Raw genomic sequence first — 26,187 nt, forward strand, 5'->3', positions numbered from 1 at the left:
CTGAACCCTTAGATGATGATAACTCCCGGCAGTTGGACGTGTCAATCTGTCATTTCAGAAATGTCCGTCAGTCGTTTGCATCTGCTGCGTTGGTGCTAGCATGTCCCTTTTCAACATTGTGGCATCGTCAGTCGCTGCATAGACGCAGCAAGGGCGCTGTCCGGTTCCCATGGCTCCCTTGTCCTGTCACCGCTGGGGCCACTCTTGGGTGAATGCCGCACCTCGCTGAGCGCAAGCTGCGTCTATTGTCAGGCTCTACTAGTCGACAGTCTTTCTCTCCCCTGCTTCTACTTTCGCAAGTTGAACTCGTGGACAAGAGCTAGCGAGTCCTTGCCAGGGAGCCGGACCGGATGGGAATCCCACTGGTCGCCCATCACTGCACGTCGCCGCCTGCGTCGTCGCACAGCGAGGAAGTCCTCGAGTCGCATCTCTCTCAGGCCTGCAGGTGACCGATGGTCTCTCTTCGCGGTGCGACATACGCCTCCAATTGCGACGAGCGGAGCTGATCCTGAGCTGATCCGTCACTCTACGTCGGCCGCGATGTTCCATATTGCTCGATAGCTACGACGGCGCGTCAAGCAACGCAACCCCTCCTCCTCCATAAGGCTGACTGCACGATGGGCTGGCTGGCTCTGTGAGCCGGGGCGGGGGGGCGGCAAGAACCATGGAAACGACGGCAGAGCGGCGGCGAGGTATTCCAAACTTAACAGCAAAGCAGTCTATCTGGAATTCATATCTTTGTAACAATCACATCTCTCACGCCTGGAAGAACCGGCGATGAACGCATGCAATGTCACCCCCCCGGGCCGTCGTCGCCCGCCGCCCACCACTACGAGCCAGCCAGGAAACCAGAAAAACGACCCCCGACGAGAGTCTCCCGCCCCCCCCCCCCCCTCCTCGAGGAAAATGTCCATTGCAGAGGCATACATAACGGGCCAGTAATAGCAACCTGCCGGCAGAGACAGCCAATAAGCGGGACAAAAATAACGAGAGGAGCCGGGAAGAGTCAACCACCTCCACCCCAGGCCGATGGGCAAGACACACGAACCCTACAAGCCTCCGCCCTCTCGCAGTTTGCCTGCACGACCAGACAGGGATCGCATTGGCTTCTTGCACCGCCGCAGCTCGCACCGCACCATTCCCATCGACCACTTCCACTACCACCCTGCGGCTTGTCTGCCATGGACCTCCGGATAACGCCTGCGCTCGCTCGACATACACTGTACCCGTACGGACGACAGCCAGGCAGGCAGACAGAACCATACATATCAGCTGGCCCAACATGGCCCCCGGCTCGCTTGCTTTTATTTGTGATACTGTGTACTTGCAGATCGAGAACAACATACATACAGCCAACCCTCGCGGCCTTTGCCCTTGCCTGCGGATGACCTCCATCCCTCTTTCCTCTTTGTCCTGTTTCTTTCCCTTGGGTTGAAGGGTCTTGCTCTCGGTCACGTCACTCGTTAAAGGCCCCCAAAGAGACAGCGCCCCCCTCACCCCTTCGTGCCCTCATATATGTCAATGTACCAGTCGATATAGAACCATACTGTCCCGACCAGCTGCATGATCCCCTTTGTACGCCCAAGCTCCCCATCAGGATGTCTCGATCGAGCTTCAGCATCCGGAGGTTCATCTCGCCTCGCCGCTCGCAGGCGGTCGACGCCGAGGAGGAACGTCGCCACTCGGAGGACTCGGCCGCGAGCGAGGACCTCTTCATCTTCAAGTCCCGACGTAAGCAGCAGCAACAACAAAAGTTTAACTCATGGGCGCCGGCCAGACGTCCATCCAACGCCAAGGCCCGCAGGCCATCGAGGGAGGACACCCTCGTACGAAGGACACAAAGCATCAAGAGGACCTCGACCGAAGCCGTTCCCTTGCCTCAGCCTTCACCCAGCTCGTCCTCCAGCTCTTTGTGCAGCTCCCAGAGTCATACAGATACAGCCTCGACGAACAGCAGAGATGCCGTTCTTTGTCCGCCGCGGCCGCCGCCTCGAGCGTCTCGTTCTACGGCACCAAAACGTCTCGCGGACCGGAGACATCTTTGCATCGCTCCTTTACAAACACAACATGACACCAAGTCTAGGACCTCGCGAGAACATCCTGCGCTGAGAGGAACCCCTGCCAGCTCAGCGTCACGAACAGACAACAGCCCGGATGACTGGTCACTAAATGTTCAAGACCTCATCCGAGAAACAGACGAGGCATTCAAGGCCGTAGGGACAGCCATCGAAGAAGCCAAGGTCGCCGTCTCGTCTTTCAACACCCCAGAGACGAGGCGTCCATCATCTCCTACCATCGCCAACATGGATTCGCCTCTCATGTGGTCAACGAAGCCTCACGCCATTGCGAACAGCACTCCTCCCCTACCCCCCCCAGTCCGCAGTGTATCAGGTTCTTCAACGTCCAGACCCCGCAGGAAGAAGTCAAAGAAGGTCAAGCGATCAAAGTCACGGTCCAAGAAGAACGCTCGATGGCAGCTCGGAGAAGAAGTCGTCGACATCCTCAGCGGCCAGTTCTTCCGCAAGATGGAGGTCAACGAGCTACTCTCACCAGACCACCTCCAAGCCTTGAGGGCCGGCCGAGAGACTCAGGCTCGGATCTCGAGCGACACCGCGAGGACAGTCGACACGGACGGTAGTGAGACACCCGTCGAGCCTTTCCATCTCCAAGACCTGCCCCGCCGGATAGGAGCGGCAGGTGTTGGCATGGTGGTTACATCCAGCGACACCGTGTCACATTCTAAGCCCCTCGACCCAGCCGTGCGACGGCGCTTCTCGGTGAAGGAGAAGTCCCCGCGGCGAAAGAAGCCCGCCGCCGCACCCGCCAGAGATTCCACGACCAGAGACACCGCGGAGATTGACGACATGGCCGCCCCTCCCCCTCCGCCGGCGAAGAACCCGCTGAGGTTCGCGCCCCGGCCGCAGGCACCACAGCTACCCACGATACCAGAGGTGATCATCACGACACCGGACACGACGACATATTCAGACATGACGCAGAAACAGCCGACGCGCACGTTCGCCCCCGTCGACGAGGACGACTTCGTCTTCCTCCAGTCGACAAACTACACACTCAACCACCCCAACCTCCGCCACGGACAGATCCGCTTTCCCAAGTCCGACGTCGCCCAGGGCATGAAGATCGACCCGGACGACACCCTGGACTGGACCGCATTCCAGATGGCCATCCTCGGCGGCGCAGGCGACCTCTTCTCGGACCCGTCGGACTTTTCGCAGCGGTCGGAGGCCGAAGAGACGGCGGACCTGGTCGACTGGTTCGAGGAGTTCGGCTTCGACCACCACGGCCTGCTCATCTCCTCCGCCGCCGCCGCAGCGGCACTGGCCAGCCCCGCCAGCGTCAGCGCCAGCACGACGGCGTCCGAGTACTCGCCCATGTCGTCGGTCTCGACGGACATCAACCTGCCGATCCCGGTGGAGTTTGAGCACCCGAGCGGGTTCTGGAACGAGGGCAAGTTCGACGCGTCCAAGTTCCTCACCAAGGGGTGCAACATCCGGCGGTGGACGATGGAGGGCCACCCCAAGCGGTACAACCGCGAGAGCATCGAGAGCCTGCCGCCCAGCCCGATGATGGACCTCGTCATGGTGAGGGGCACGGACGGGGAGGCGGAGGTGGTGCCGATGGGGTACAACCTCGGGCACGACCTGGGCGATTTCCTGCGATGGGAGGCGGAGCACGTCTACGCTACGGGGGTGTACTGAGAACGGGAGGCACACGACATCATACAAATTTACGACGGAACGAGGTTCATGGGCATGAAAGGTAAAGGGACAATCATTTACAGGGTAGAACGAATCTAAATGAAAACAATGCATAATTTGAATTCTCTCTGGTTATGTGAATTCTCTCTTGTGTGTCAATGTGATTGCCATCGAAACTACTTTGGTCTCGATCGTCGCTGGATTTCTCTTCCTTCACTTAGCCACATGACAATCATCTTCGCCTCTGTGCAAAGAGTCCAACGAAAGTCTGGTTGGAGCCGCCGATCACAGGGCGGTACAATCCGAGGGTAGCAGCCATGACGGGTTTCTCTTAGGGCTGAGCTGCCTGCTCGCTGCCTGCTGTTGCTGCTGCTTTCACCCAACATAATGATACAGTACGGCCAACACTGTCCCGCTCCAACGGCCCCCAATTGGCCACAGCCGCCGGCAGCCCCCTCGCCCGCGTGAGCCAGCACTTGAACCCCCCCGGTGCCGACCCCCCCCACCGCGGATCGCCCCGGCAAGACCCGCACGCTAGGTAGACGCGAGGGCACATTGATGGACGGGGCAGGCTGAAATGGACCGGGGGTTGGGTGACCCGTTGTCGCTGAATTTCCAGCGGTGTTTTTCTCGCCGCCGCCGACGCGCCAAAAAAGCGACAACTGAGCAAAAAATCCAACAACACGACCCACGACAACCAACTGCATCGTCAGCTCTCCGCGCTCCGGCCCCCCCCCCCCCCCCGTTGACGCATACACTTTTCTTCACCACGACCCCACGCCGCTTCGCCCTATCTCTCGCAGACTCAGGCATCTTTCTCGCATATTCCCGCGCCGCTTCTTCGCAGAGAGAGAAAAAGAACCCCTTGCAAGGACGACTTTGCGGGTCCCCTGGCTGAAGGTGTAAACTCACCCAGCTGCACCTTGAGCGACTGCCTAATCCGACGGAAACCCAAGAGAGCACACTGCTCCTCACATCGCCACCACTGAGTTTTCCATCACAGAGTTACGTTGCGTTAGGCTTCTGCGTCACGGGTAACGGATCACGTTGGAACCAAACCCCCAAACCTCGCCGCATCATATTGTGTCTGTTGCCTAGCAAAACACAACCAACACAAACTCACTTGTCAACCCCTTGCTTCACCTCACCTCACCTCACCTCACCTCACCTCACTCACCCAACCCAACCCCCAACCTAGACCAAGATGCTCCGCCGCCCCGCAACGACCCTCTCCATCACGGCAGAGGACATCGCAGCCTATGAAGACCGCCGCGCGCGCGAGGCCATGCTCCGCGAGCGCCAGGCCCTGATCCAGGCGCAGCAGCAGCAGCAGCAGCGACAACTACCATCATCGTCGCCGCAGCGCCAGCAGCAGCCGTACGACCCGGACATCTCGGCCGAGGAGTACGCAGAGTACGAGGCGCACCAGGCCGAGCTGCTCAGGCGGCAGAGCGAGATGATGAGGGCGCAACAGCAGCAGCAGCAGCAGGCGCCGGTGCAGCGGCTGGGACAGCCGGGCCGGGGTGCGGCTGTGATGCAGACGACGCCGACGCCGGGAGACGGGGGCCGTGGGGGCCGCACGAGGGAGGACAGGATCGGCGTTGGACGGCGCGGGAGGTGAGGTTGGTTCTAGCCGAGAGTGTTGGATGTTGGATTTTCTCTTCGTGTTGGGTTGGTTTGTTTGCACTGCATCAAGACAGATCACTGGGATAGGCGTCATGCAATAGTATCAGGGATGTCTTTGAGGAAAGAAGTTCGTCTGTATTCCGCTAAAGTCGTCCCATCGTGCTATTCCCAAAAACCCAAGCCATGCAAAATTCGTCAAGTCGTGCCAACAACTGTCTAGAAGGACCGTTTGGAAACGGGAACAGAAACCAGGGCATGGAACGATATATCAACAGTGAAGAGAAGGAAAGTCTGGACAGTCCAAGAAAATGAAGAAACCCCCCGCTACATGATAAACCGGCTGGAAAAGAAGAAACCCAGATAAACAGAACCCACATTCTCCCATGGGAGCTTCAGGATTCTCCGCCTGCCCCCAACACCACAGAAGAAGACTCCTCCAGAGGACCTCCTCCGATGCACCCCATGCCCCATGCCCGCCATGTCGTAACGCGTGTGAAATAAAATCGTCTGTACAAGAAGTGAAAAGAGAGTGTTGCTGCTGATGCCAAGCTCAGTCGCCGAGTGTAAAAACCGGGTTTGTCCCATGAAAATGTGAAAGATGGACACGCTCGGTGAGAGAGATGCTTTAAAACGGAAACGCTCGCAGGCTTTCTAGACCATCCGAAGTGGGCTGAACGCCTTGCCTACGGTCGCGCTCAATTTCTTTGGATGGCGAAGACACATCTTCCATCTGCATCTACGGCTTGTCAGCAGAAGTCCGCTGTCTGTGGTGGACAAACTTACGTTGAGGAAGACGTTGGCTTGCTTGATACCAGCAACGTCAGCGAGGTATTTGAGCCGGCCCCTCAAGAACCGCTTCTGCCTCGGGGTCGCAAAGTCGCTGGTGTAAGCCGTGACCAAAGGCCAGAGAATCATGAGCCCAGCGGCTCCCTTCAGCGGATCATCTGGCTTGGTGTTTTGTCCGCATGGAAACTGTGCCACGACGACTCCGTAGCCGTTCCACTTGCAGAAGAAGGGTGCCGAGGCGATGGTGTCATCGATTCGCAAGATCGCCGAACTCTTCAGCTCTTCGTACTCCTCTCCCATACGGTAGTCATCTGGTGCGACCAGCCAAGCCATACAACGCAAGATGGTGGTTGTCAACATTAGATGGCAACACCATGTGGCAACGTGCAAGATGGCTAGCGGAAGATTGAAGAAGCCGTAGATCGGTCCATTGAATGATGGTGCCGTATCGAGTTCGTTGTCTTGCCGATCCATAACCCAGTCGACAGTATCAACCTTCCATTGCGGGCTCGGGTCATTGTTAAGCTTGCGGAACTTGGCCTCGAGCGCCTGGGCACGTTTGAGAGCGTCAAGCACCTTTTGAATCGTCTCGGGCTTGCGGTCCCCAGCACCCAGGATTCTGTCGACGTCCTGCCTGATTTGACTGCTCTGAATATCCATGCTGGCGATGGCGTGTTGCATACGTCCGCGACATTCGTGGTGAAGCAGCCAAGTAAACTCGGCTACCTCTGGTGAATTTGGCAGGCAGTGAATTGACAGGCACTGGTTTCTGGTGATGGCGAACATCTCCTCGCCTTCGGGTGTCTCGAGTCCTTTCTGTCCCCTGAGTTTCACAATAATGGCTGCTCCCTTCATGTGGTTGGTGTACTCCGCAATGGAATTCCGAGATGCGGTCAGAATCTATCTATTTGTTAGTCCTCTTAACACTTCAAATATCAATCCGACGCGCTTACCTCGTAAAACGCCAACATGAGAACTGCTCCAAGTGTTTGGTCGTTCTTCACTTCCTCAGGGTCCATGATGGCTTTGTTGACAGCCCTGACAGCTCTCATATAGTGGTTCTGAGCGTGAAATAAGGCAGAGCTTGCGTTGACGGTTCGTCGACTCGCCAGAGCCGCCAAGGACACGGCTTTGTAAGCTTGCGAGAGACATTTGGAGACGTTCGGTTGACTCAAGAACCGAGGAAGGAAACGGTAATAGCCCCTGGCAGTGGGCGTATAGGGTACAATGATGAACTCTGATAGGAAGTAGCAAGAGGCCTGTTCGTCGAGAGAGTCAAATAGGGACACAGGAATGTCTTCGTCGTCTTCGGTCGAGTCATCGTCTGCGCGGAACGGAAATGCAGCCGGGTTCGAGTAGTCGAACGTCTTGTATTTTGGCCCAGCCACCGATGTCAAGCACTGCTTGTTGCAGACTGGTGATGGGCCCTTGCCTTCGTCCTCTGAGCTGTCTTCACCCCTCGACTTCTTGAATCTCTTAATCGTCGCCTCGGTCTCATCGCGGATATTGGCCTCGAAAGGATCGCGGTAGCCAGGACACTGACGCCTGGACTTTTTGCACCGCATGCAGAATGGCTTGCCTTCATCACACTTGATCCTCCTGGCCCTGCAAAGCTTGCAGCCACCAGATGGCTTGCCGGTGTTTACCATTGTTGCAGTATAGTGTTTGGTATGTTGAGAGCGGTGTCGTTGTTCAACAGATCGTAGGAACCAACTCCGGAGGGTATGAGGGGCCGAGCTCTTTTTCACAAGTTTTGGTTCCGACGTCCCAAAAACACAGGTTCCGAGGTCAACCTTTCGGGTTAGACCAAAAGGCGAGGGCCGGTAGATCAAGCGGGAGGGAAAAGAAGAACACCACTATGTCATAGCGACGAACTGCAGGCAAAATTGTGGGAATCCGCGGTACAGGGCTGGTTGATTAGCAGCCCAATGCCTGGTTGGCAACAGAACGACGGAAGGGCTGGATCACCGATGGGACGCCTGCGAAACTCAACAGCGCCTATTCGACGCATTAGCGAATGGGAAAACTTCTAACGATCGAGCGGGATCGCGCCGTTGGCGGAGGACGATCTCTGGTGGTCTGAGATTAGGCGGATGGTGTATACGTTGTTGTCTGGCCTCCCCGAAGGTTTGTTTCATGCGCCGCTAAGCCCTGACGAGGCGCGGACTGCAGTCGATCAAGGGTGCTCCCATCGGTGCTCGAGCGCACAATGTTTGAGACGGCAAACAAAATGTGCGAGGAGAGATCAGCAACGGCGACGATCCTGGCGTCGATCATCCGGGGGATAACCCGGCTCTTCGGCAAGCCGGTCGATAAATGGCACCTCAGACAGGTGTCAGTCAGCGTATGTGTTTGTGCGCGCCAGCATGTTGGTGGCCTGGAAGGACATCTTCGTTGAATCTTCTCCAGCACGCATGTATGCCCAGCCACTAGGAGTTTGGCATAAGTCTCTTTGGTCCAAACATTCAAACAAAGGTGGTTCATAGCAAAGGGTCGCCGAAGTCTGACCGCAGACCGGCAGGCAGCCGTTAGGTCCTGCGAGGGGAACAGACTTAAATGACAGTATCGGTTCCGGCCCCGGCTCCGGCGAATCGAGAGGAACTTGACAGACAGTGAGTGGAAGAAAAAAAAAAGAAAATCCCTAGCAGGGAACATGGCGGAGTGTCTAGATCCCGCGGGGCGGAGCGCGTCATGGTGTTGACGAAGCCTCTCCCATAGACCCGGACCGGGGCTAATTAGGCCAATGGATAAACGGGAAGAGACCCGTTGGCCCATGGGTAGAGACGGCTCTCATTGAGTCGGACGGCAGGACAGGTAAGTCTTGTCTGAGTCGGCGGTTCCAGCGGTATGGTAATCGGATGCTTGCCCACCCACACGCGACACTTGACGGCGTGGAGTTGCTTCGTCATCAAAGGCGATGGGATCGTTTCATCCGGTTCAGCCCGAACCCGAAAGGGTAATCCAGTCGCGGGCAATGCCTGGCAAAACGTCCTGCAGAAGGCGGTGGTTGTCAATTCTAACCGAACGACGAATGTTGACTGAAGATTGACTGAGGACTAGTAATCTTGTTCGCGTTCCGTCGTCAAGAGGTTTGGTGGATCGTATTCGAGAAAGGTAAGTTGTAACCAAATCGACGAGACGGAAAGCTTCGTGTTTCTATTGAGCTCAAATCTGGTGCCAAACTGTGTTTGTAGATGGCAGGATGGAGGGACTATTGCTCGAGGTGTCGAGGAGGAAGGTGGACTGCCTGACAAGGGGTTCTTCCCCTTTGGTCATCCCGCGCTGGCCGAGAGTGAATCGATCATCTTAGCGTCAAGTGCACTGGGCTGGAGTGGGTCCCAGAAGGATCAGCGGTGTCCACTTTTTAATGTAGCGTTGGCGCGACAGCTGCGAGTTTATTTCAAACGTCCATCTTCAACCTCTCAGACGTTCGTCTATCTGATTGACACTGCCCATCAAATTCAAATGACAACTCATGACATTCCCCGGACTGACTGACGCGCATGTCCACTGCATGAATCCAGAATTCAGAATCCAGACTGCCGAGAAAACTGCTCCTCGTCATCATGGCTGCCAAGGTTTGCACGCGTGTTCCTCATCCCCAGCCAGCGGTGCATGAGGGAAATCTGTGCGTCGTTACGTGCTTGATGAAGCTCACAGGAACACCATTCCATCGGCACTCGCCGGGCACTCGCCGGCAGATCCTCAGAAACGACCGATCTCCATCTGTCAGATGTCTGATTGGGCCGTGATGATGGCAACCGCCTGTCAAGACTTCAGGCCCTGAGGAACCAAGAGGACGAAGCGCCGGAAAGCGAATAACAATGCTCCAACGCCGAACCAAGCGGCATCGACAAGTCCATGCAGCGGCAACAGTCTGCAATGTCGCTCCGCTTGGCAAGGGACGTCCACCTGTCAGAGTCAACCAATGCCGCGTGGCATCAACTATCAGGTTGCCGGCACATCTGCACTCGCACGTCCCCTCCAGCTGCAGAGTATCGACACTGCTTTGACATTCATGAGGCCCGAGTTCATCAAGCCTGCCATCCTTCAGCTCTTCAGGGCGACCAGCTGATCGGGGATAGGTTGTAAGCCGCTAGGGCCACGACTGTAAAGGGTCCCTTGCCGTTGATGTGCGGCATCCCACCCCAACGGTGAACCGGTTTGTCTAGGAGTTTGCCGTTGTACGAGACACGACAAGAACACGAGGAACTTAGCCAGCAACCACTCATCATCAAAGCGACTGCATGTCATTCATCCGCTTAGTCGGCGTCGACGATTCTGCTCAGCAGAGTTGTCTGACGGTTTCAAGAAGGCAGCTTGGTCTGTGACACACCATCAGGCGGTTGTGACTCAAAGGGAGGCAATTACACTGTCAGACTGACTCAAGTCGACACTCTCGGGTCTGGCGGGGGTTCCCCGTTCAAAGGCAAGGTTCTGACAAGTTTGACGTTTGGTTCCCACTGGCCATCGTCTCCACGAATCTCATGAATTAGCCTTCTCTTGGCAACTCACCTAACTCCCCGGGTCAGACACCACTTTCCCAGGAGCCACTGACGGAGCATAGCAAGTGCATGAGGCGAAAGGAGGAGGGGAAGTGTAATATTGAAGTAAATCTGTCAGTTTCTGCCCATCACAGATTGATCTATTATGTTTCGCCAACGCCCGCAAGTTGCTCGTTTTCGTGAGGATTAGCTCTTTCCTCCGACAATTGCTGCTGCGGACCAGGAAGGTCGCTGAAGGCTGGACCGTCTCAGCCATTCGGGTGGCCACCATCGGAGCTCGGAATCAACTCTGGCTTGGTGTTCATAGCCGGCACGATGCGGCTGAGTGGCCACATTGCCGCAGGGAAGGCCGGTCCAAGGGTTTCGGAGAATTTCCTGCTCAAATCCTGTCTGCATAATGAGTCGTGACCTGCACGTTCATCTTCGCTTAGCCAACGACCAGGGCTCTTTCGACAGGTTAAGGACTACCCTCGTCTTTTTTCTCCTTACTGTCTGCCCTTGGTCATTATCTGAGCAGCTACGGCTAATCATTTTCCTGCGGTCTCTGGAAGGCTCCGATGGAATTTCGGCCGAGCGGCAACAGCTCGGGCGGGGATAGGCCCGATAATTCGGTCAATTTGGCCCGCACATGGAGATCCCGACTTTTAATCTCCCGCATACTTCCCTCCCCTCCAAGATATCTCACAGGGAGGTTCCCGAGATCCACCATACCTACAGCGATGGTCCAGAGGACAGGCGTGTCGCGCAGCTGCTCGAGATTCGAGCGAACTCGGGTGGGGCCGGAGGGGATCAGGCGAGAGTGAGTCCGACTCAAGGCGGATGACCAGCGCCCGGCAAATGGGGATATTGCAAGATGACGCAGACGAATCCTTCATAACTTTTGCTTCTTCGGGCAAGTGCCACAATCGGAAAGAAATCGGAAAGACTTGACCAACACAATTGACCAAGAATCTGAATTGCAATGGAACATGTGGTCCCCCAATCAGGCTAGCTTGAAATGTTCATTTGGCCTGGTACTTGCATGCAAACCTGCCTGACTACCAGGCCAATTCACCGGCGCTAGCGGTGTCCGCCGCCGGGTTTGGACCCACAAATGTCCGAGCCGTCAACGGTCTAGCCCGGAAGTGCACCCTTCGGCAGAACATTTCGCCCGTCCTGTCCGTCGGAATGGATGCAACTCACGATCGCGGTGTTTGCCGCTCTGGCCTGCACTGTATTGCGCCGGTGTGCCCTCCGTCGGGCGAAACCCACCTCAACTCGACCGACTGGTACATCACGACAGCCCTGCGGACCAAGCTTTTCCCAGGCAACAGGGCATGCTGACGAGTCGATATTTACGGCGGAGTAATTGATTAGCGTCGGGATTACGAGAGGTGGTCCGCTTTTTGGCTGCCCATGAGGCCATTCGCAGCTCCCTCAGCGCGTCGACCATATGTTGAGCCGCAGACAAGCATATTGTGTATGTATGGCTTACCAACAGGGGTTGGCTGTGGATGCTGTATGGAGAAATCTCCTGACGTGGAGCGGAGAGGATGAGAAGTCGTTGACAGCTTTCGAGCGTGGGTGCTCAGCTTTGTATTTAAGAGGCATTGACTCTTAGATCACTTATTCACGGCTCGGGTCCATAGTCTCTGAATAACAGCACCCCTTTATCAGCATCAAAAGCATCGAGTCTGCAATTTGACCTCTTGTCTATCCATCCATCAACATTACTTTTCTCGAATCATCTCCAAACTACCACAACCTTCAAAATGGCTTCTTCAAAACCACACATACCACCACCACCACCACCACCGACAGTGGTCCTAGAGAAACGAACAACACGCTTCGACAAAGATGGCAAACTCGTCTTCAAGCCCTCGCGCGAGTTCCTCCTCGCCTTCGGCGCCCTCTGCACCGTCGCCCTAGCCGTCGCCTTCGACGCCACGACCCTCTCCGTTGCCCTCCCGACAATGAGCGCCGAGCTCGGCGGCACCGCCCTCGAGGCCTTCTGGTCCGGCACCAGCTTCCTCCTCGCGAGCACCGTGCTCCAGCCCACCATCGCCGGGCTGAGCAGCATCTTCGGCCGCAAGCCCCTCGTCTACGTCTCGGCCCTCTTCTTCGCCGCGGGTTCGGTGGTCGGCGCCGTCGCAAAGAGCTTCCGCGTCGTCATCGTCGGCCGCACGATCCAGGGCGTCGGTGGCGGCGGCATCCTCGCGCTGTGCGAGGTCATCGTGACGGACCTCGTGCCGCTCTCCGTGCGCGGGCAGTGGTTCTCGCTGCTCTCGGCCGTCTGGTCCGTCGGGACGGTCACGGGCCCGCTGATCGGGGCCGGCTTCGCGCAGAACGTGACGTGGGCGTGGATCTTCTGGATCAACCTACCCATCATCGCTGTCGGCGTCGTCATGATCTTCTTCTTCCTGAAGCAGGCCAAGATCCCGGGCGACATCGCGGGCAAGCTCGCCCGGTTCGACTGGCTGGGGAGTTTCCTCTTCACGGCGGGCTCGACGAGTTTTCTGTTCGGGATATCGACGGGCGGCGTCATGTACGAGTGGAAATCCTTCAGGTCGCTTCTGCCCCTCGTTCTGGGGGTCTTCATCCTCGTGGCGTTTGGGATCTGGGAGTTGAGGTTCGCAAAGGAGCCTATGATTGACAAAGGCATCTTCAACAACTGGACCATGGTTGCGAATTACATCATGACGGTGTTTCACGGCATGATTCTCTGGTCTCTTCTTTACTTTCTCAGTAAGAAATCTCCTTATGCGCTTTTACCCCTTTCTTGCTTTAATGCTGATGGCTCCGCAGTCCTCTACTACCAAGCCGTCAAGTCGTACTCACTCGTCGTATCTGCCGTCGCCGCCCTCCCCGAGACCCTCACCGTCGCTCCCGCTGCCATGGCTGTCGGTCTCGTCGCCGGCATCACGGGGAGATACCGCTGGTCCATCTGGTCAGGCTGGGTTATCACGACCCTCGGCGCGGGACTACTGTGCCTCATGAAGCCGGGGACCACCGTGCCGGCCTGGATCTGGCTCAACATCCCCATCGGGCTGGGCACCGGCATGCTCTTCCCGGCCATGGCCCTATCGATCCAGGCGGCGTGCGAGCCGGCACTCAACGGCCAGGCCGCGGCGTTCTACTCATTCCTGCGCACCTTTGGTCAGTCCCTTGGCGTGGCCGTCTCCGGCGTCATCTTTCAGAACGCGTTCCGGGAGAAGCTGGCGGCCGTTCCGGACCTGGCCCACCTCGCGGACGAGTACTCCCGCGACGCGACCATCGTGGTGGAGATCATCAAGCAGATGCCGCGGGACGCGGTGCGCGCCGAGCTGGTGGAGGCGTACTGCGACGCGCTGAGGGCGATCTGGATCAGTCTGATTGCGTTTTCTGGGTTTTGCATGGTGCTGAGTCTGACGATTAAGAGGTACAGCCTGGACCAGGAGCATGTGACGGAGCAGGGGCTGGTGACCAGCGATGATACCAGTCGAGAGGATTTGCAAGGGCGCAGGGATGTGGAAAGGGGCGCATGATATAGGCAGAGATGTTGACGAGAAAGGTTTAGACATACAGAACGATAGAATTTGGGAGTTGTTCTCGAGGAGAACGCATCGTCACCACTCTTTAGTTTTAAATATTGATACCATCTTTCGACATTTCAAGAGTATCGTTTTGAGTGTGGCCATGTCTGAGAATACATGAGCAATGTCCTATTGATTTAAGAAATAACGCTGAGGCAGATTTGTTTGTAGGTTGTCTCTTTCTTTAGCACTCGTCACTGCTAGAAGGAGAGATTTCGGACGGAAAATCTTGCTGCAGACAACCCATTTGACTTGAGGGTATTAATGCAGAGTAAATGAATCAACAACCCTCGGCTGGGTGAAAACTCTGGAGTGAATTGCAGCTTCTCAGGTACATCCTCCCAGTCAACAATCATCACCTTTTCAAGTCCACTTATTCTCTCGGAAGCGTGGACAGGCGTTCGCAGGTCTATCTCGCCCCTATCCAAAAAGCCTGCCGCTTCACCAACGGTTCTCGAGTGGAAAAAGTCAACAACAACCCGAGGGACTCTACTCACCACCAGACCACCTTCCTCAAGACAACCTCAACCTCACTCGCTCCTTCCATCTCACGCTCTTTTGTCAAACTCTTCAACCGACGTCAGCCAACTCGCTACTATCACCCCCTATTGCCACCCAACTCGTCTGAATATACCCTCCACCCGACTACACCACCAAAAAGAACATCGCCAACTTCACCACTACGCACCACGAAAGAACGGGCATCATTAGCATACCAAGCAAAAAAACGACAAAAACACATCGTACCAAAAAATGTGCCAAAGAATCTACGTCCACTTCACTACCTGCAACTGCCAACTCTTCCACCGCCGCAACAAATGCGCCCCCGGCCCAACCTCGCAACGCTGCCTCGCCCGGCCCTTCCACCCGTCCCTCGTCCATAAGGTGGAGCGCCAGTGCCCCTACCACCACCGCATCACGCGTCTGCGGAAGGGCTGTCCCGAGGCGAGGAGCCTGCCGCAGGGCTTGGTCAACGCGTACCACCTCCCCATCGCCAAGTCCATGGCCGCCGCGGCGAACGAGCGCGGATGCCCGCGGGAGAGAAGCGAGGAAGTCGGCGGTGGCAAGCGCAAGGATACCGGCGGGGACAACAGACCGCGCAAGAGGCGCCAGACGGAGCCGGGGGAGGGACATGCTGTGGCGGAGGAGATGGACGTCGACGGAGGGAGCTCCGACCCGGAACCGTCGTACGGATTCAGGACATGCAAGCAAGATCTATGCGACGTCTTTGAAGCCATCGCCGACGCCGAAGAATTCGAGTACGACACTCTGGACGAGATCGTGACCAAGGAGCCGGACTCTGAGCTTGACACCACGGACGAAGAGGTAGAACCGCGGAGGCCTCGCTTCAGGTACGAAACCGAGTCGGAGCGCGTCGAGTACTCTGCACACGATCGCATGTCGCTGGCCGACAGCGAGTCTCTCACGGGCTGCAGCAAGGACTTTTCTAGGGATGGCCTCGACGACTTGCTCCAGTGTCTCCAGGTCCGGAGTTCTGGGCCTTCTGAATACGGGGGCACTTCTCAACAACATGGCTTGTGCCCTGGCAAAGATGGTCCCGTTGACACCATCATGGTTTCTTGCTTCCCAAGTGAGGATCTCATGTCCGACGATGAAGAGGACGAGCAAGGAGACGGCTTCGAGGGAGAATGGTAGGATGGCAGGAACGTTGGTTGTATTGGCAGAGCATAGCATCGATTGGCTTCATTTTGAGATAGAAATGCATTAACGAATGAGAGATATTCCAGCAGAATGTTCGTGTCTCATTACCCTATGTGCACTCATCTGACTCTCGGTCCGCAAGGTGAGATAAGCATGTTATACAAAGATTGAAGCGTGAAGATTGATCATCATGATATCCCTTTATATGTCCACCCGAGCCCAAATCCACCAAAATCGCTCAAGATTGCCCGCTCAAATCGATGCCCATGGTCCAAATCAATCCCATGCCTGCTTGGTACTGGGATATTGACGCCCGCCAACGCCAGAAATCGTGGGACTGGCTCCGCGCGGTTCCTTGTACCTCTTTCTATCATCTCTGAACTCACGGTCCCGAGGTTCCCAGGGAGGCTCGCCTCGCTCACGCATGCGATCTATGTCGGCGTGGCTGCTGGTGCGGCGCTGAGCCTCCGGACGCACAGGGTGCAGTCGCTCCCGCCGCCGGCGAGCTTCCCTGTCCTCGTCCCTCTCCCAGTCTACTACCCGCTCTCCTCTGTCGCGCTCTCGATGTTCGTAGTCTCTGTCTCTCTCCCTGTCGCGTCTTCGATCCTTGTCCCTGCCGCGCTCTCTGTCACGGGCTCTTTGCTGCCTTTCCCTTTCTGCTCGCTCTCTCTCCTCCACCTCACGCCGCCGGTGACGCCGGCGCGCCTCTTCCTCAGATTCAGATTCTTCTGACTCATCCGGAGCGATGTCGGGCCAGCTGCGGTTCAGCTTCGACGTGGGAAGATGCTCACGGCTGCGACGGGAGGGTGGATCGCTCCGGCGACCTGAAGTGCTGCGCTGCCGATCCGGTGAACGGCCGTTGGGGAGGATAGATGCCACTTTCTCGCTGATTTTCTCGACGATCGGGATGCTTCGACGGCGAGGGTCGTCTGCCCGTAGCTCCGAGCGATGCAGGCGAGCGCCTGACGGTACTTGAACCGATGGCGGGGGAGGAGGCATGCGCCGGAAGCCTGGAGGTGGGGGTTCGTTGGAATGGTGCGTGTGAGGCCTGCGCTTGGATCGTGGGCTCCCTGGCTCCTCGGAATCGGAAGTCGAGGAGGACGAGTAGTGACGAGGTTGACTATGTCTTCGAGGTTGCATGGGTGGCCTATTTGGGTGGAGATGCTCCGAAGCATACATGGGATCACCCGAGGGAGATGGATAGTCGGAGAAGCTTCGGCGGCGGCGATCATCCGGTGAATTCTGATTCTGACCTCGGTACCGTTCTTGCTCGGGAGATCGGGCTGCTGGAATGTTCAGCCGGGACGGGGGATAACGTCCGCCATGACCCGGTACATGACTGTAGGCCACTGGCCGTGTCGGCGGGGGAAAGTACTCCGTCTGGGGGGCGCGCGGAGGTGGTGATGCCTTTGGATAGGGGTTCCGAACGTGCACGTAGGCGGCCTTGACCCTCGGCTCGTCCCTTTCCGGCGGCCAGTTTGAAGGTGGTGCACCAGCGGCGGCGGCGGCGGCGGCGGCGGCGGGCTTCGGAGCGGTCGAGTCTGGATTGGGGGTCGCAGCTTTCCTCAACTTCTCGGCGCATTTCTTGTGCCACTCAGAGATCCCGGGGTCTGGCTGGGCGGGAAAGGCGTCGTCGGGCAGATCTTTAGGAAACGGTTCATTCGTCACAGGATGCTTGAGATTCCAATTCTTGACTGCGTTTTGGATAAAGGGCACATGCTCTTCCGGGTCTAGTAAGATTTCGATTATTTCCCATCGCACAAAGCCGCGCTTTGTCAGAGCCGGTACGGAAGGGGCATCGAAGTCGTTTTCGGAGGGTTGAAGGGAGTGTTGGCACCCAGTGACCTGCCAGATGTAAGATATGGCGGGGTAGGGCATTTCGATGAAAAGGGCTGCGATGACGGCACGTCAGCATGGCAAGGTTGCACATGGTGATCCAAGGATATGCCTACCGTCATAATTGCCGCCAACCGCCTTGTAGAAGGCGGCAAGCTTTTGAGGAGTCAAGGCCTGAACATTTTTGTCGCCGATTTCTGCGATCTTTTGTTGGTGGGGTATGTCAGTTGTCGCCTGGAATTGCGAAGCGGGGTGGGGAGGCAAGGGCGGGCGGAAATGGGGAACACGATCAGACGTACAATGTGGTTCGCGATGGCGCGGAGGAGGGCGTCTAGAATCGGGGTTGGCGCCTTATCCTGGTTGATCAAATAACCATAAAAGTTTGGAGGCTTTGAATCTGCAGGTTGTGGTTGTGGCTGGGGTGGAGGTTGAGGTTGAGCCTTTGGAGACTCTTTCGAGTCTGGCTCTGGGGTCGCCGTCGCCATCCGGGGCCGAACTCTACATCAACAGTGTGCCTTTGCGGGCAGGAAGGTCCCGGGGAAGAAACTATGGAGATCGGATGGGCTGGGTTGGGTAGATATAACGGCTGTGGCTTGTGCTGGTCGATCTTGAGTCGGCAATAAGAGCGTTTGACGCGGCGGGCGACTTCAAGCGAGCAGCGTGGCGTTGTAGTATGCGTCTTGTCAAAGCAAGCTGCTGGATATATGGAGGGGAGGGGAGACTAGTGTCGACTGCGAAGGGAGTCGGAGGGTATCAACATGTACTAATAACCGAGAGCTAGACGGACTGTGCCTGGGATGCGGGCCGCCATAACATCGTCATACGAGACGGAGATGTAATGTAGGCAAGGTAAGGTATGGTATGGCAGGCAGAAGCAGGCTGAGGCCAAGCAGCTGCAACGGTGAGTCAAGTAGGCTCTGTTGTGATAGGCGCACGCAGCCGGCAATATGCGCATGCGCGAAGAGAGACGAAAGACGTTGGCGCGCGTGGGAGTGCGTATTTGTGCGTGTGTGTGGATGCGATGGATGATTCCAGTCCGGAGGGTGTGAGAGCGAAGCGACGGCGGACGACTCGAGGGAGGAGGGCTGTTTTGGTTGATTTGAGCTGGGCGGCGCGCGGGTGAGAGCTGATGATGTAACTAAAGTACTCGGACTGCAACTCCAGGTGGACAGGGTACCTGCACCTGCAGCTTTAACTTGGGTTTACCGCAGTAGTGGTGAGGGTGAAGACGGGACGGTTGAGCACGCGTGGATGGAGGTTGGAGGGGTCAAGTCGCAAGCTACGTAGCACCTTGGGTATGGACCATGGACCTGCACTGGAAGGAACCCTCGGTCAGAGCAGCACATCGTCAGGCAGAGACGGGAGACCAAGAACAGACGCAGACAACGGAGGGGCTGAACATGGGTACCGCAGTACAAGGGACATGGGACATGGGACATGGGTAGGGCAGCAGCAGGCAGTCAGGCTGGACAGGGCAGCGGCAGGTAAGAATAGCGATCAAACAGGGAAAACGTTTGGCTGTTGGGCTGACACGTGCACCCTGGCATGGCACAGCTTCCCTTCCCTTCTCTTCTTCCCTGGTCGTGGACCTCGACACAGAGAAAAAATGAATGGGGGTCATCAGATATCCGGCCGCTGAGATGCGATGCGATGCGATGCGCTGCGCTCTGCCTTCCACTTGGGGCACGGTACCTTTCACTTTTGGGTGTACCTACCTTACTGCTTATTCTCGACCCTCACTCAACGTCTTTAGGCCTCCTCCGCTTTGCCTCCTCCGCTTTACCACCTCCAGCTTCCATTCGTCTGACTTCCACCGGTTCATGTGCATTCTCGAATCACACTGCCGTACGGCCCCCATCTCACACGCTGCAAACGACTCGGGCTCCCCGGCGCCTTCATTCACGTTGGGTTGGAACGGTGGGCATCCACACGGAATTGGTGTTGACGAGTTCCTCGTTAAACATGACTTCGACACGAGATAGGGCAAGGCAAATTCAAGGCAGCTAATGGGCCATGGCCCATACTAAGGTATCTCGCCAAGTGCAACTTTGGCGGACCAGCGATGCCCGTCGAAGACGATGGATGCCCAGCCCAGCCGGGCCCCCGGGATCCAGCCTGGAAGTCTGCCCAGGTGAGCCCTCTTCGCTGGAGTCCATCTGGAGACGGCCTGCCGCGATGTGCCTTGTTGCGGGGGCTGGCACCCGCTCAGCCGCCGCCGGACTCACAAACCGCCAAAGATGTGCCTCCCACGGCCCACGGCCGCCAACAGCACACGCCGCCAGCCACATCCCCAGAGCTGGGCGACCGGTAAACTCTGCCCATCCCGTTGCCAACTCTGAATGAACTCTGTCCCCGCCATCCCATCCGCCCTTCACCACGCGGCCGAAAGAACCGGTCCAGCCACTACGGATACCGACCACGAAGTGTGCCCCAACACACTCAACCCAAGACAGCGTCACCATGTCTTTGCACCACCAACCGCTTCAGCACAGATCGCACGGCACTGCATTGCACCTGGCAACCGGATGCTGCTCCGCGGTACGGCGCCTTGACTGTCGTGACATACAACCTGCCAGTACCACCCCGCGATCCCGTCTCGTCTCAATCGTTGCGTTGCGCCATGCGTGTATGATGTAGTCGCAGCCAAGGTTTTGGGACTCCCGAATCTAGCGGTGAGCAGGTGAGCAGGAACCCGTCACAACCAGACTTACGAACGAGGCTTGCAAGGTCCCGGTGCTGTGCATTGCGCCTGTTGCTATCTATGTATGTACTGACCCTACCAAGATTCAACTCTATGGTACTTTGAAACCACACCAAGATGACCACCCTGAAAATGCATGGGCCGCCGCCCACCAACAAACCAAACCGCCTGTTTGGCACCTTTTCCAGAACTATCTATATCTTACATGAATCTGCTCCGTCCCAAAGTCTCCAACCCCTGTCTATACACGACGATCGATATTCTGCGAGAATCCCATGCTCTCAACCCTTCCTCAAGGGAAGGCCGTATACCAGAGCCCAACGGCGGCACCGGCAATTGAGAAGAAGCTCCTGACAATGTTGAGCGTCTGCCACCTCACGAGCAGCTCTCTGGTCTCGGACCATCCCAGCGCCACCACGCCCTGCGCACCCGCCAGGAGTCTCTCGTTGGTCGGCCCCATGAAGGCGAACGTGTACGGCACGATTCCAAGACCGAGTGCCCCGGCAACGACGAATGGCTTCCACGCGAGGCCGTGCCGGTAGCGGTCGTAGGCCGAGTACGCCAGCGACAGAAAGGCGAGGCCCGCGACTTTTGGGCCTATGGACATGCCGCGGTAGAATAGGTTTTGCCACAGCTTCAGTGCATCGATCGGCTCTGCGCTGGCCTCGAGAGCCGCGGCGACGCTGAAGATGGACAACGACTGCCCCGCACCTGTGCTAAGAGTTTAGCGACTGCGAATGACACGACGAAACCCCCCGGAGGCGTGAGAAGAGCTTACCTGCCCACCAAGCGCATCCGAGGATGCCTGTCGCAGTGACGATGTTGTTAGTCAAGCCTAGTTGCGACATGTTGATCTAGAGGGCTGTCTGTAGCTACACGTGTGTGTGCGTGTACGCGTGTGTGTCACTGATTGCCGAGTGTCTGAGTCGAGTTGGTCTCACTGCGCTTGTCGTGATGCTGCTACACAATCGACGGTATGGTCTTGGCGTACAGAAACCGTTTTTGGATAATTTGCTTCAAGAATCTATCTAGGTTTCGGGACGATACCCGTATTCGTTATATACCAAGCCGTTATGTGGACACAACGGCGCCTACAGCCGCCGACTCTCGATCGGGAGAATCACGGACGAGCAAAAATGTCCGAGGTCACAGTGGTGGTGTCCTCCCGTCCCGCTGCCGCCCGCCAGCCCGGACGACCCCTGCTTGCCAATGGGGTTCTCGAGGCCTGACCACGCGGTGATCTGGCTTCCACCATCTCCCGGGATTCCTCGCAGTCGGTAACCGGCCGGTCGTCTGAATCCCGGGGTCGATTGTGCCGATGACGAAAGACACAGGTGCGCGTTATTTCGGACAACTCATTGTCCAAAGGTTGAGATTGCGTCCCAAGTTGAGACGGCGGTCCATCCCCGCCTGCCTCATTCAACGTCATATAATTAGCATAGAAGCATCGCCTCGCCCCGGCTGTTGTCTTGGCTATTGCCTGGGCCGCCTGATGCCGTATCCAACGAGGACGACCTCCGTCTGCTTCTCTTCGTCCACCTCCTTCCACACCTTAAACTTTTCAAACCCCAACTTCGTGAGAATCTTCTGGCTGGCAGGGTTATCCGTCGCCGTCACAGCCGTGAGTATCTCCTCAACGCCCCCCTCCACCTCGCCCGCCCGCCTCGAGACGGCCTTCTCGCCTTCCACGGAGGCCCTCTCGACCGCGATCTCGCACTCGGAGCGGGGCAGAGACCACCAGGCGCCGAGGAAGGCCTGCACGAACTCGGTCGCGTACCCGCTGCCCCAGTAGTCCTTCTGCAGCATGTACCCGATCTCGGGCCAGCCCAGCTCGCCGCCGCTGGGCTTCTTGCAGCCGCCGATGCCGATCCACCGGCCCGTCGCCCGCAGGCAGATGGAGACGTCGTAGTTGTCGGCGTCGTGGGGCGGCAGGTTCTGCGCCAGCCGCGCCCGCGTCTCGTCCAGGTCCGCGTCCACGCGCCCGACCGCCGAGAACCTCATCACCTCGGGCTGTGTCCGCAGCGTGTGCAGGGCCTGCAGGTCGTCCGCGGAGACGGGCCTCAGGATGAGCCGCTCGGTGACGACGGGCTGTCGTAAGGCGTGTGGCGGCAGGGGCCGCGTTGGCAGGGTCGTCGTGACCGTTTTGAAGTCTAGCGGTTCTGGGCTGATATCCATGATGACTGGCGTTTTTTATATATGTATATAGTCTTGGCGTCGATGTGATTTCTCTGATGCCTTGGTAGCGCGTCTATTTCCAGGCCATGTGACCTGACTTCAAAAGCATGCGAATCCAGGCTTGGCTGAACTCTCTTCGAAACTCCCTTTTTTTGTATTTAAAGTACAGATTATATCGTAAAATCGAGATTGACTCATACCGTCGGCCAGTTTCCTTTACAGGAGAAGCAAAGCGACGAGGGCTTCGGCTTTATCGCGCTTTACACTAGCGCATGAAACGGGGGTGTCAAGCTCCGCAGTATGACTAGGACCGCTGGTGCTGACGACCATCTCTCCCCCTCCTGTCATTGACTGATTGACCTTCCCTATTTCCCCCGTCCCGGAGGCTCAGCTCTCTGCTCACCAACAACCCGGCCGGCATCCTTCCTGGGACACACACTCACACAAACCAACTGCATCCCCGGGGACCAGCAACGCGACAAAATACGGCCCTTGGCAAGACATCCTTGGGCAGGGTTTGGACCCCCCCGGCCCCCGAGTAAAGAACCTTTAAGCTTTCCCCGACCGGCCCCAAAGTGGGGATCACGGCCGTGCCTTTTTAGTGTAAGGAATTTTGTCGTTGCTGAATGCAGATCGAAACCCCATTCTTTCAGGCACAACAGCCCGTCGTTTCCACGTCCTCCCTCCCCCCTTCTCAGCACCGCCAAGCAAAAAAAAGACAACGACGACAAGACTTTTGTCTTCTCCTTCTTCATCAGCAAAAACAGGACTGATATATGTCCGCAGCAGTTGTTCAACCTCTTCTCGACAGCTCGGCGTGTTTCGTACCCAGTCTCGCCATCCTCAATGCCTTGGGCCGACATCAGCTGGGCTCACCTGCACCCATCTCACCCACTCACCACGACCTGAACTTGACCTATCCTGACTAGCGAGCGACACATCACATACGTCAGCACTCGACTTCCCATGTGAGATTACACACACATCTCACTCACATTATCACACATTTCGCATCAAATTACACACAATACAGCACACACTCCCACGAACAATGACACCGCCGGCATCAGGCGCGGCCTCGCGCCAGCACCAGCAGGAACCGAGCGGCAAACAACCCCTAAGCTGCGCAAACTGCCGCCACCGCAAGATCAAGTGCGACAAGGTCCAGCCCCGGTGCACGCAGTGCGAGCGCTCCGACCTGGACTGCGTCTTCCCCTCGCGCAAGCGCAACCGGAAGCCGCGCCAGGGCCGCCAGAGCGAGCTGCTCAACCGCATCACCCGCCTCGAGAGCATCGTTTCCAAGGTCGACTCGGGCAACCTCGACGCCGCCGCCAAGGATGCCGCCGTGGCGGCGGCCGCGGCCGCGGCGCAGGTGCAAGCCGGCCGCGGGCGGAGCAGCAGTTCAGCGGGAGCCGGGGGCGGAGGCGGTGAGTCGGATGAGGCGTCGCCTGCCGCCCCGGGGTGGGACCATCCCGCGCCGCCGGCGAACCTGATGAGCGCCGAGTTCTGGGACAACCTGTGCCAGGAGGTCGAGGGCATGAGGCAGGCGCTGGACCAGCCCTCCGACGGGGACGAGTCGTCTGAGGACGAGGCGCCGATGACGACCCCGGAGAGCTCTGCGAACAAGGGCCTGACGCCGCCGGCGTTGTCGGGGTTGATTCTGAGCAGCACCGTGGCGTCCCCCGGCGGAGAGGAGATGAAGCACCCGCCGCGCGAGCAGATTCTGTACATGTGCAGGATCTTCTTTGAGAACGTGGACCCGGCGTTCAAAGTGCTGCACCGGCCGACGACGTGTGCTGAGATGGAGGCGTTTGCTAACGCACCAAACAAACGGATCGACGATGCCACGGAAGCGCTGTTCTTTTCCATGTACTTTGGGGCCATCACGAGTTTGTCAAACCAGGCATGCGTGAAGAACCTGGGCGAGGAGAGGAGCGTCCTTGCTCAGCGTTACAGGGAGGGCGTGGAGAGGGCGCTGATCAAGGCGGATTATCTCAACAGCACCGAGATCAAGACCCTCCAAGCCCTCACAAACTACGTTGTAAGTTTCAACTCACCTTTCTTGACACAATTCGGGGTTACTAACGCGCAAGCAGTGCTTTCTCCGCACCCACAACGCAAGCAGGGCGTCATGGGCCCTGATCCCCCTCGTAGTCCGCCTCGCACAAGCCCTCCATCTCCACCGCGACGGCGTCTCCCCTCCCATCCCGCCATTCGAGGCCGAGATGCGCCGCCGGCTGTGGTGGATGATTGTGGTCCTCGACATCCGCGCCGCCGAGGACCGCGGCACGGACGCCGCCATCCCGCGGCAGTCGTACAACACGCGGCTCCCGTACAACCTCAACGACGACGACTTCGGCCCGTCCACGACGACGCCGCTCGAGGACCGGACGGGCCCGACGGAGATGACGTTCTGCCTCTGCACGTCCATGAGCTCAGGCATCTTCGGCAACCTCCGGCCGCGGCACCCGCAGCTCGCGCTCGACAACGACGGGACGCCCGAACCGACGACCTCGGAGGACGAGATCATGGCGCACGCGCAGCGGCTGGAGGCGCTCTTCGGGACGGCGCCGCAGAAGTCGGCGTCCGTGGAAGACGGGAGCGGCGGCGAGAAGGACGCGACGCACCTGCCGGCGAACCACGCGGCGGTGACGGTGCGCATCATCATCCTCAAGATGTGGCTGTCGGCGCAGTACCCGTTCACGCCGCGGGCGGCGGTAGCGGCGGCGAAACCGCGCGTGGCGCGGGAGACGATGCTGCGGACGGCGGTGAACACGATCGAGCTGGTCGAGTTCAGCACGAGCACGTACCGCGAGCGGTTCGGTTGGTGGATTGATAGTTATGTGCAGTGGCACCCGCTGGCGGTCGCGCTGGCGGAGCTGTGTGTGCAGACGAGGGGAGAGCTGGTGCAGCGGGCGTGGAAGGTGGTCGACAGGAACTTCTCGGAGATGGGGGCGCGGATCGCGGACACGCGGCGGGGGACGTTGTGGAAGCCGCTGAAGAAGTTGTTGAGGAAGGCGCGGGCGGCGAGGGCGGAGGCTCTGATGGGTGATTTGAAGGTTGGTGGAAGTGGTGGGGGTAGTGCGCGGGCTGCTTCGACGACAACGACGACTCCGGCTGCTGCGTCGACTGCAGCAGCAGCTGCGCACACGGGGCCTAAGCAAGATGAAGAGGAGGACGAAGACGACGACGGCGACGGCGATGCTGATGTCGATGACGAAGAAGAAGATGGGGATGGCGATGTCGACGTTGACGTTGGGGTTGGGGCTGAACCACGTCAACAAATACCGCCGCCGCCGATGCCACCATCAGGCGCAGTGCCTCCGGTCCTGGCACCCATTGGTGTTGGTGTTGGTCTTGGAGCCGGCATTCCTCTTGCGCCGATGATAGTCGATCCACCGCCCAACCCAGCCGTGCCGCCGCCGCCGCCGCCGCCGGAGGATATGGCCATGTTCGGTAACACGCCGCTCTGGAGCCATCCGCAGGATCTGATCAACCATTTCGGATTGCAGATGGACGCTGGAGACTTTTCCTGGGACTGGAGTACATGGAGCGAGTTCGTGGACGAGGCGAATACGGAAAGGTCGCCTGGGGATTGATAGATTGCGGAGGGAATGTACGATATG

At 57.9% G+C, this 26,187-nt stretch overlaps 10 protein-coding genes across 10 annotated transcripts; 6 read left to right on the forward strand and 4 right to left on the reverse strand.

Annotated features, from left to right (window-relative positions):
* Window positions 1–1,598: 1,598 nt before the first annotated feature.
* CGCA056_v009669 (uncharacterized protein) lies at window positions 1,599–3,719 on the forward strand (the record flags this gene model as incomplete). The annotated part of the gene is made up of 1 exon (XM_037324916.1): window positions 1,599–3,719. The coding sequence occupies one exon, from the start codon at window positions 1,599–1,601 to the stop codon at window positions 3,717–3,719; it is 2,121 nt and encodes a 706-aa protein (XP_037176428.1).
* A 1,285-nt stretch (window positions 3,720–5,004) lies between these two features.
* Window positions 5,005–5,340, forward strand: CGCA056_v009670 (uncharacterized protein; the record flags this gene model as incomplete). Its single annotated transcript, XM_037324917.1, has 1 exon — window positions 5,005–5,340. The coding sequence occupies one exon, from the start codon at window positions 5,005–5,007 to the stop codon at window positions 5,338–5,340; it is 336 nt and encodes a 111-aa protein (XP_037176839.1).
* Window positions 5,341–5,970: 630 nt separating this feature from the next.
* On the reverse strand, window positions 5,971–7,780 carry CGCA056_v009671 (Transcriptional regulatory protein moc3; the record flags this gene model as incomplete). Its single annotated transcript, XM_037324918.1, has 3 exons — window positions 5,971–6,081; window positions 6,129–7,031; window positions 7,085–7,780. The coding sequence occupies 3 exons, from the start codon at window positions 7,778–7,780 to the stop codon at window positions 5,971–5,973; spliced, it is 1,710 nt and encodes a 569-aa protein (XP_037177050.1).
* A 4,607-nt stretch (window positions 7,781–12,387) lies between these two features.
* Window positions 12,388–14,139, forward strand: FUS6-0 (Efflux pump FUS6; the record flags this gene model as incomplete). Its single annotated transcript, XM_037324919.1, has 2 exons — window positions 12,388–13,360; window positions 13,421–14,139. 2 exons carry the CDS (start codon window positions 12,388–12,390, stop codon window positions 14,137–14,139), a joined length of 1,692 nt encoding a protein of 563 aa, XP_037177048.1.
* An 801-nt stretch (window positions 14,140–14,940) lies between these two features.
* CGCA056_v009673 (uncharacterized protein) lies at window positions 14,941–15,843 on the forward strand (the record flags this gene model as incomplete). Its single annotated transcript, XM_037324920.1, has 1 exon — window positions 14,941–15,843. One exon carries the CDS (start codon window positions 14,941–14,943, stop codon window positions 15,841–15,843), a length of 903 nt encoding a protein of 300 aa, XP_037177046.1.
* A 282-nt stretch (window positions 15,844–16,125) lies between these two features.
* CGCA056_v009674 (uncharacterized protein) lies at window positions 16,126–18,170 on the reverse strand (the record flags this gene model as incomplete). Its single annotated transcript, XM_037324921.1, has 3 exons — window positions 16,126–17,741; window positions 17,802–17,889; window positions 17,985–18,170. 3 exons carry the CDS (start codon window positions 18,168–18,170, stop codon window positions 16,126–16,128), a joined length of 1,890 nt encoding a protein of 629 aa, XP_037177056.1.
* A 2,508-nt stretch (window positions 18,171–20,678) lies between these two features.
* On the reverse strand, window positions 20,679–21,234 carry hypC-0 (Monooxygenase hypC; the record flags this gene model as incomplete). Its single annotated transcript, XM_037324922.1, has 2 exons — window positions 20,679–21,097; window positions 21,165–21,234. 2 exons carry the CDS (start codon window positions 21,232–21,234, stop codon window positions 20,679–20,681), a joined length of 489 nt encoding a protein of 162 aa, XP_037177055.1.
* Window positions 21,235–21,859: 625 nt separating this feature from the next.
* On the reverse strand, window positions 21,860–22,561 carry p20 (putative N-acetyltransferase p20; the record flags this gene model as incomplete). Its single annotated transcript, XM_037324923.1, has 1 exon — window positions 21,860–22,561. The coding sequence occupies one exon, from the start codon at window positions 22,559–22,561 to the stop codon at window positions 21,860–21,862; it is 702 nt and encodes a 233-aa protein (XP_037177054.1).
* A 626-nt stretch (window positions 22,562–23,187) lies between these two features.
* Window positions 23,188–23,490, forward strand: CGCA056_v009677 (uncharacterized protein; the record flags this gene model as incomplete). Its single annotated transcript, XM_037324924.1, has 2 exons — window positions 23,188–23,275; window positions 23,348–23,490. 2 exons carry the CDS (start codon window positions 23,188–23,190, stop codon window positions 23,488–23,490), a joined length of 231 nt encoding a protein of 76 aa, XP_037176842.1.
* Window positions 23,491–23,612: 122 nt separating this feature from the next.
* Window positions 23,613–26,160, forward strand: bik5-0 (Bikaverin cluster transcription factor bik5; the record flags this gene model as incomplete). Its single annotated transcript, XM_037324925.1, has 2 exons — window positions 23,613–24,602; window positions 24,658–26,160. 2 exons carry the CDS (start codon window positions 23,613–23,615, stop codon window positions 26,158–26,160), a joined length of 2,493 nt encoding a protein of 830 aa, XP_037177058.1.
* Window positions 26,161–26,187: the final 27 nt, after the last annotated feature.

Source organism: Colletotrichum aenigma, assembly GCF_013390185.1.
Source record: "Colletotrichum aenigma strain Cg56 chromosome Unknown KSG_Cg56_contig06, whole genome shotgun sequence".
In the NCBI taxonomy this organism is placed as follows: Eukaryota; Fungi; Ascomycota; class Sordariomycetes; order Glomerellales; family Glomerellaceae; genus Colletotrichum; species Colletotrichum aenigma.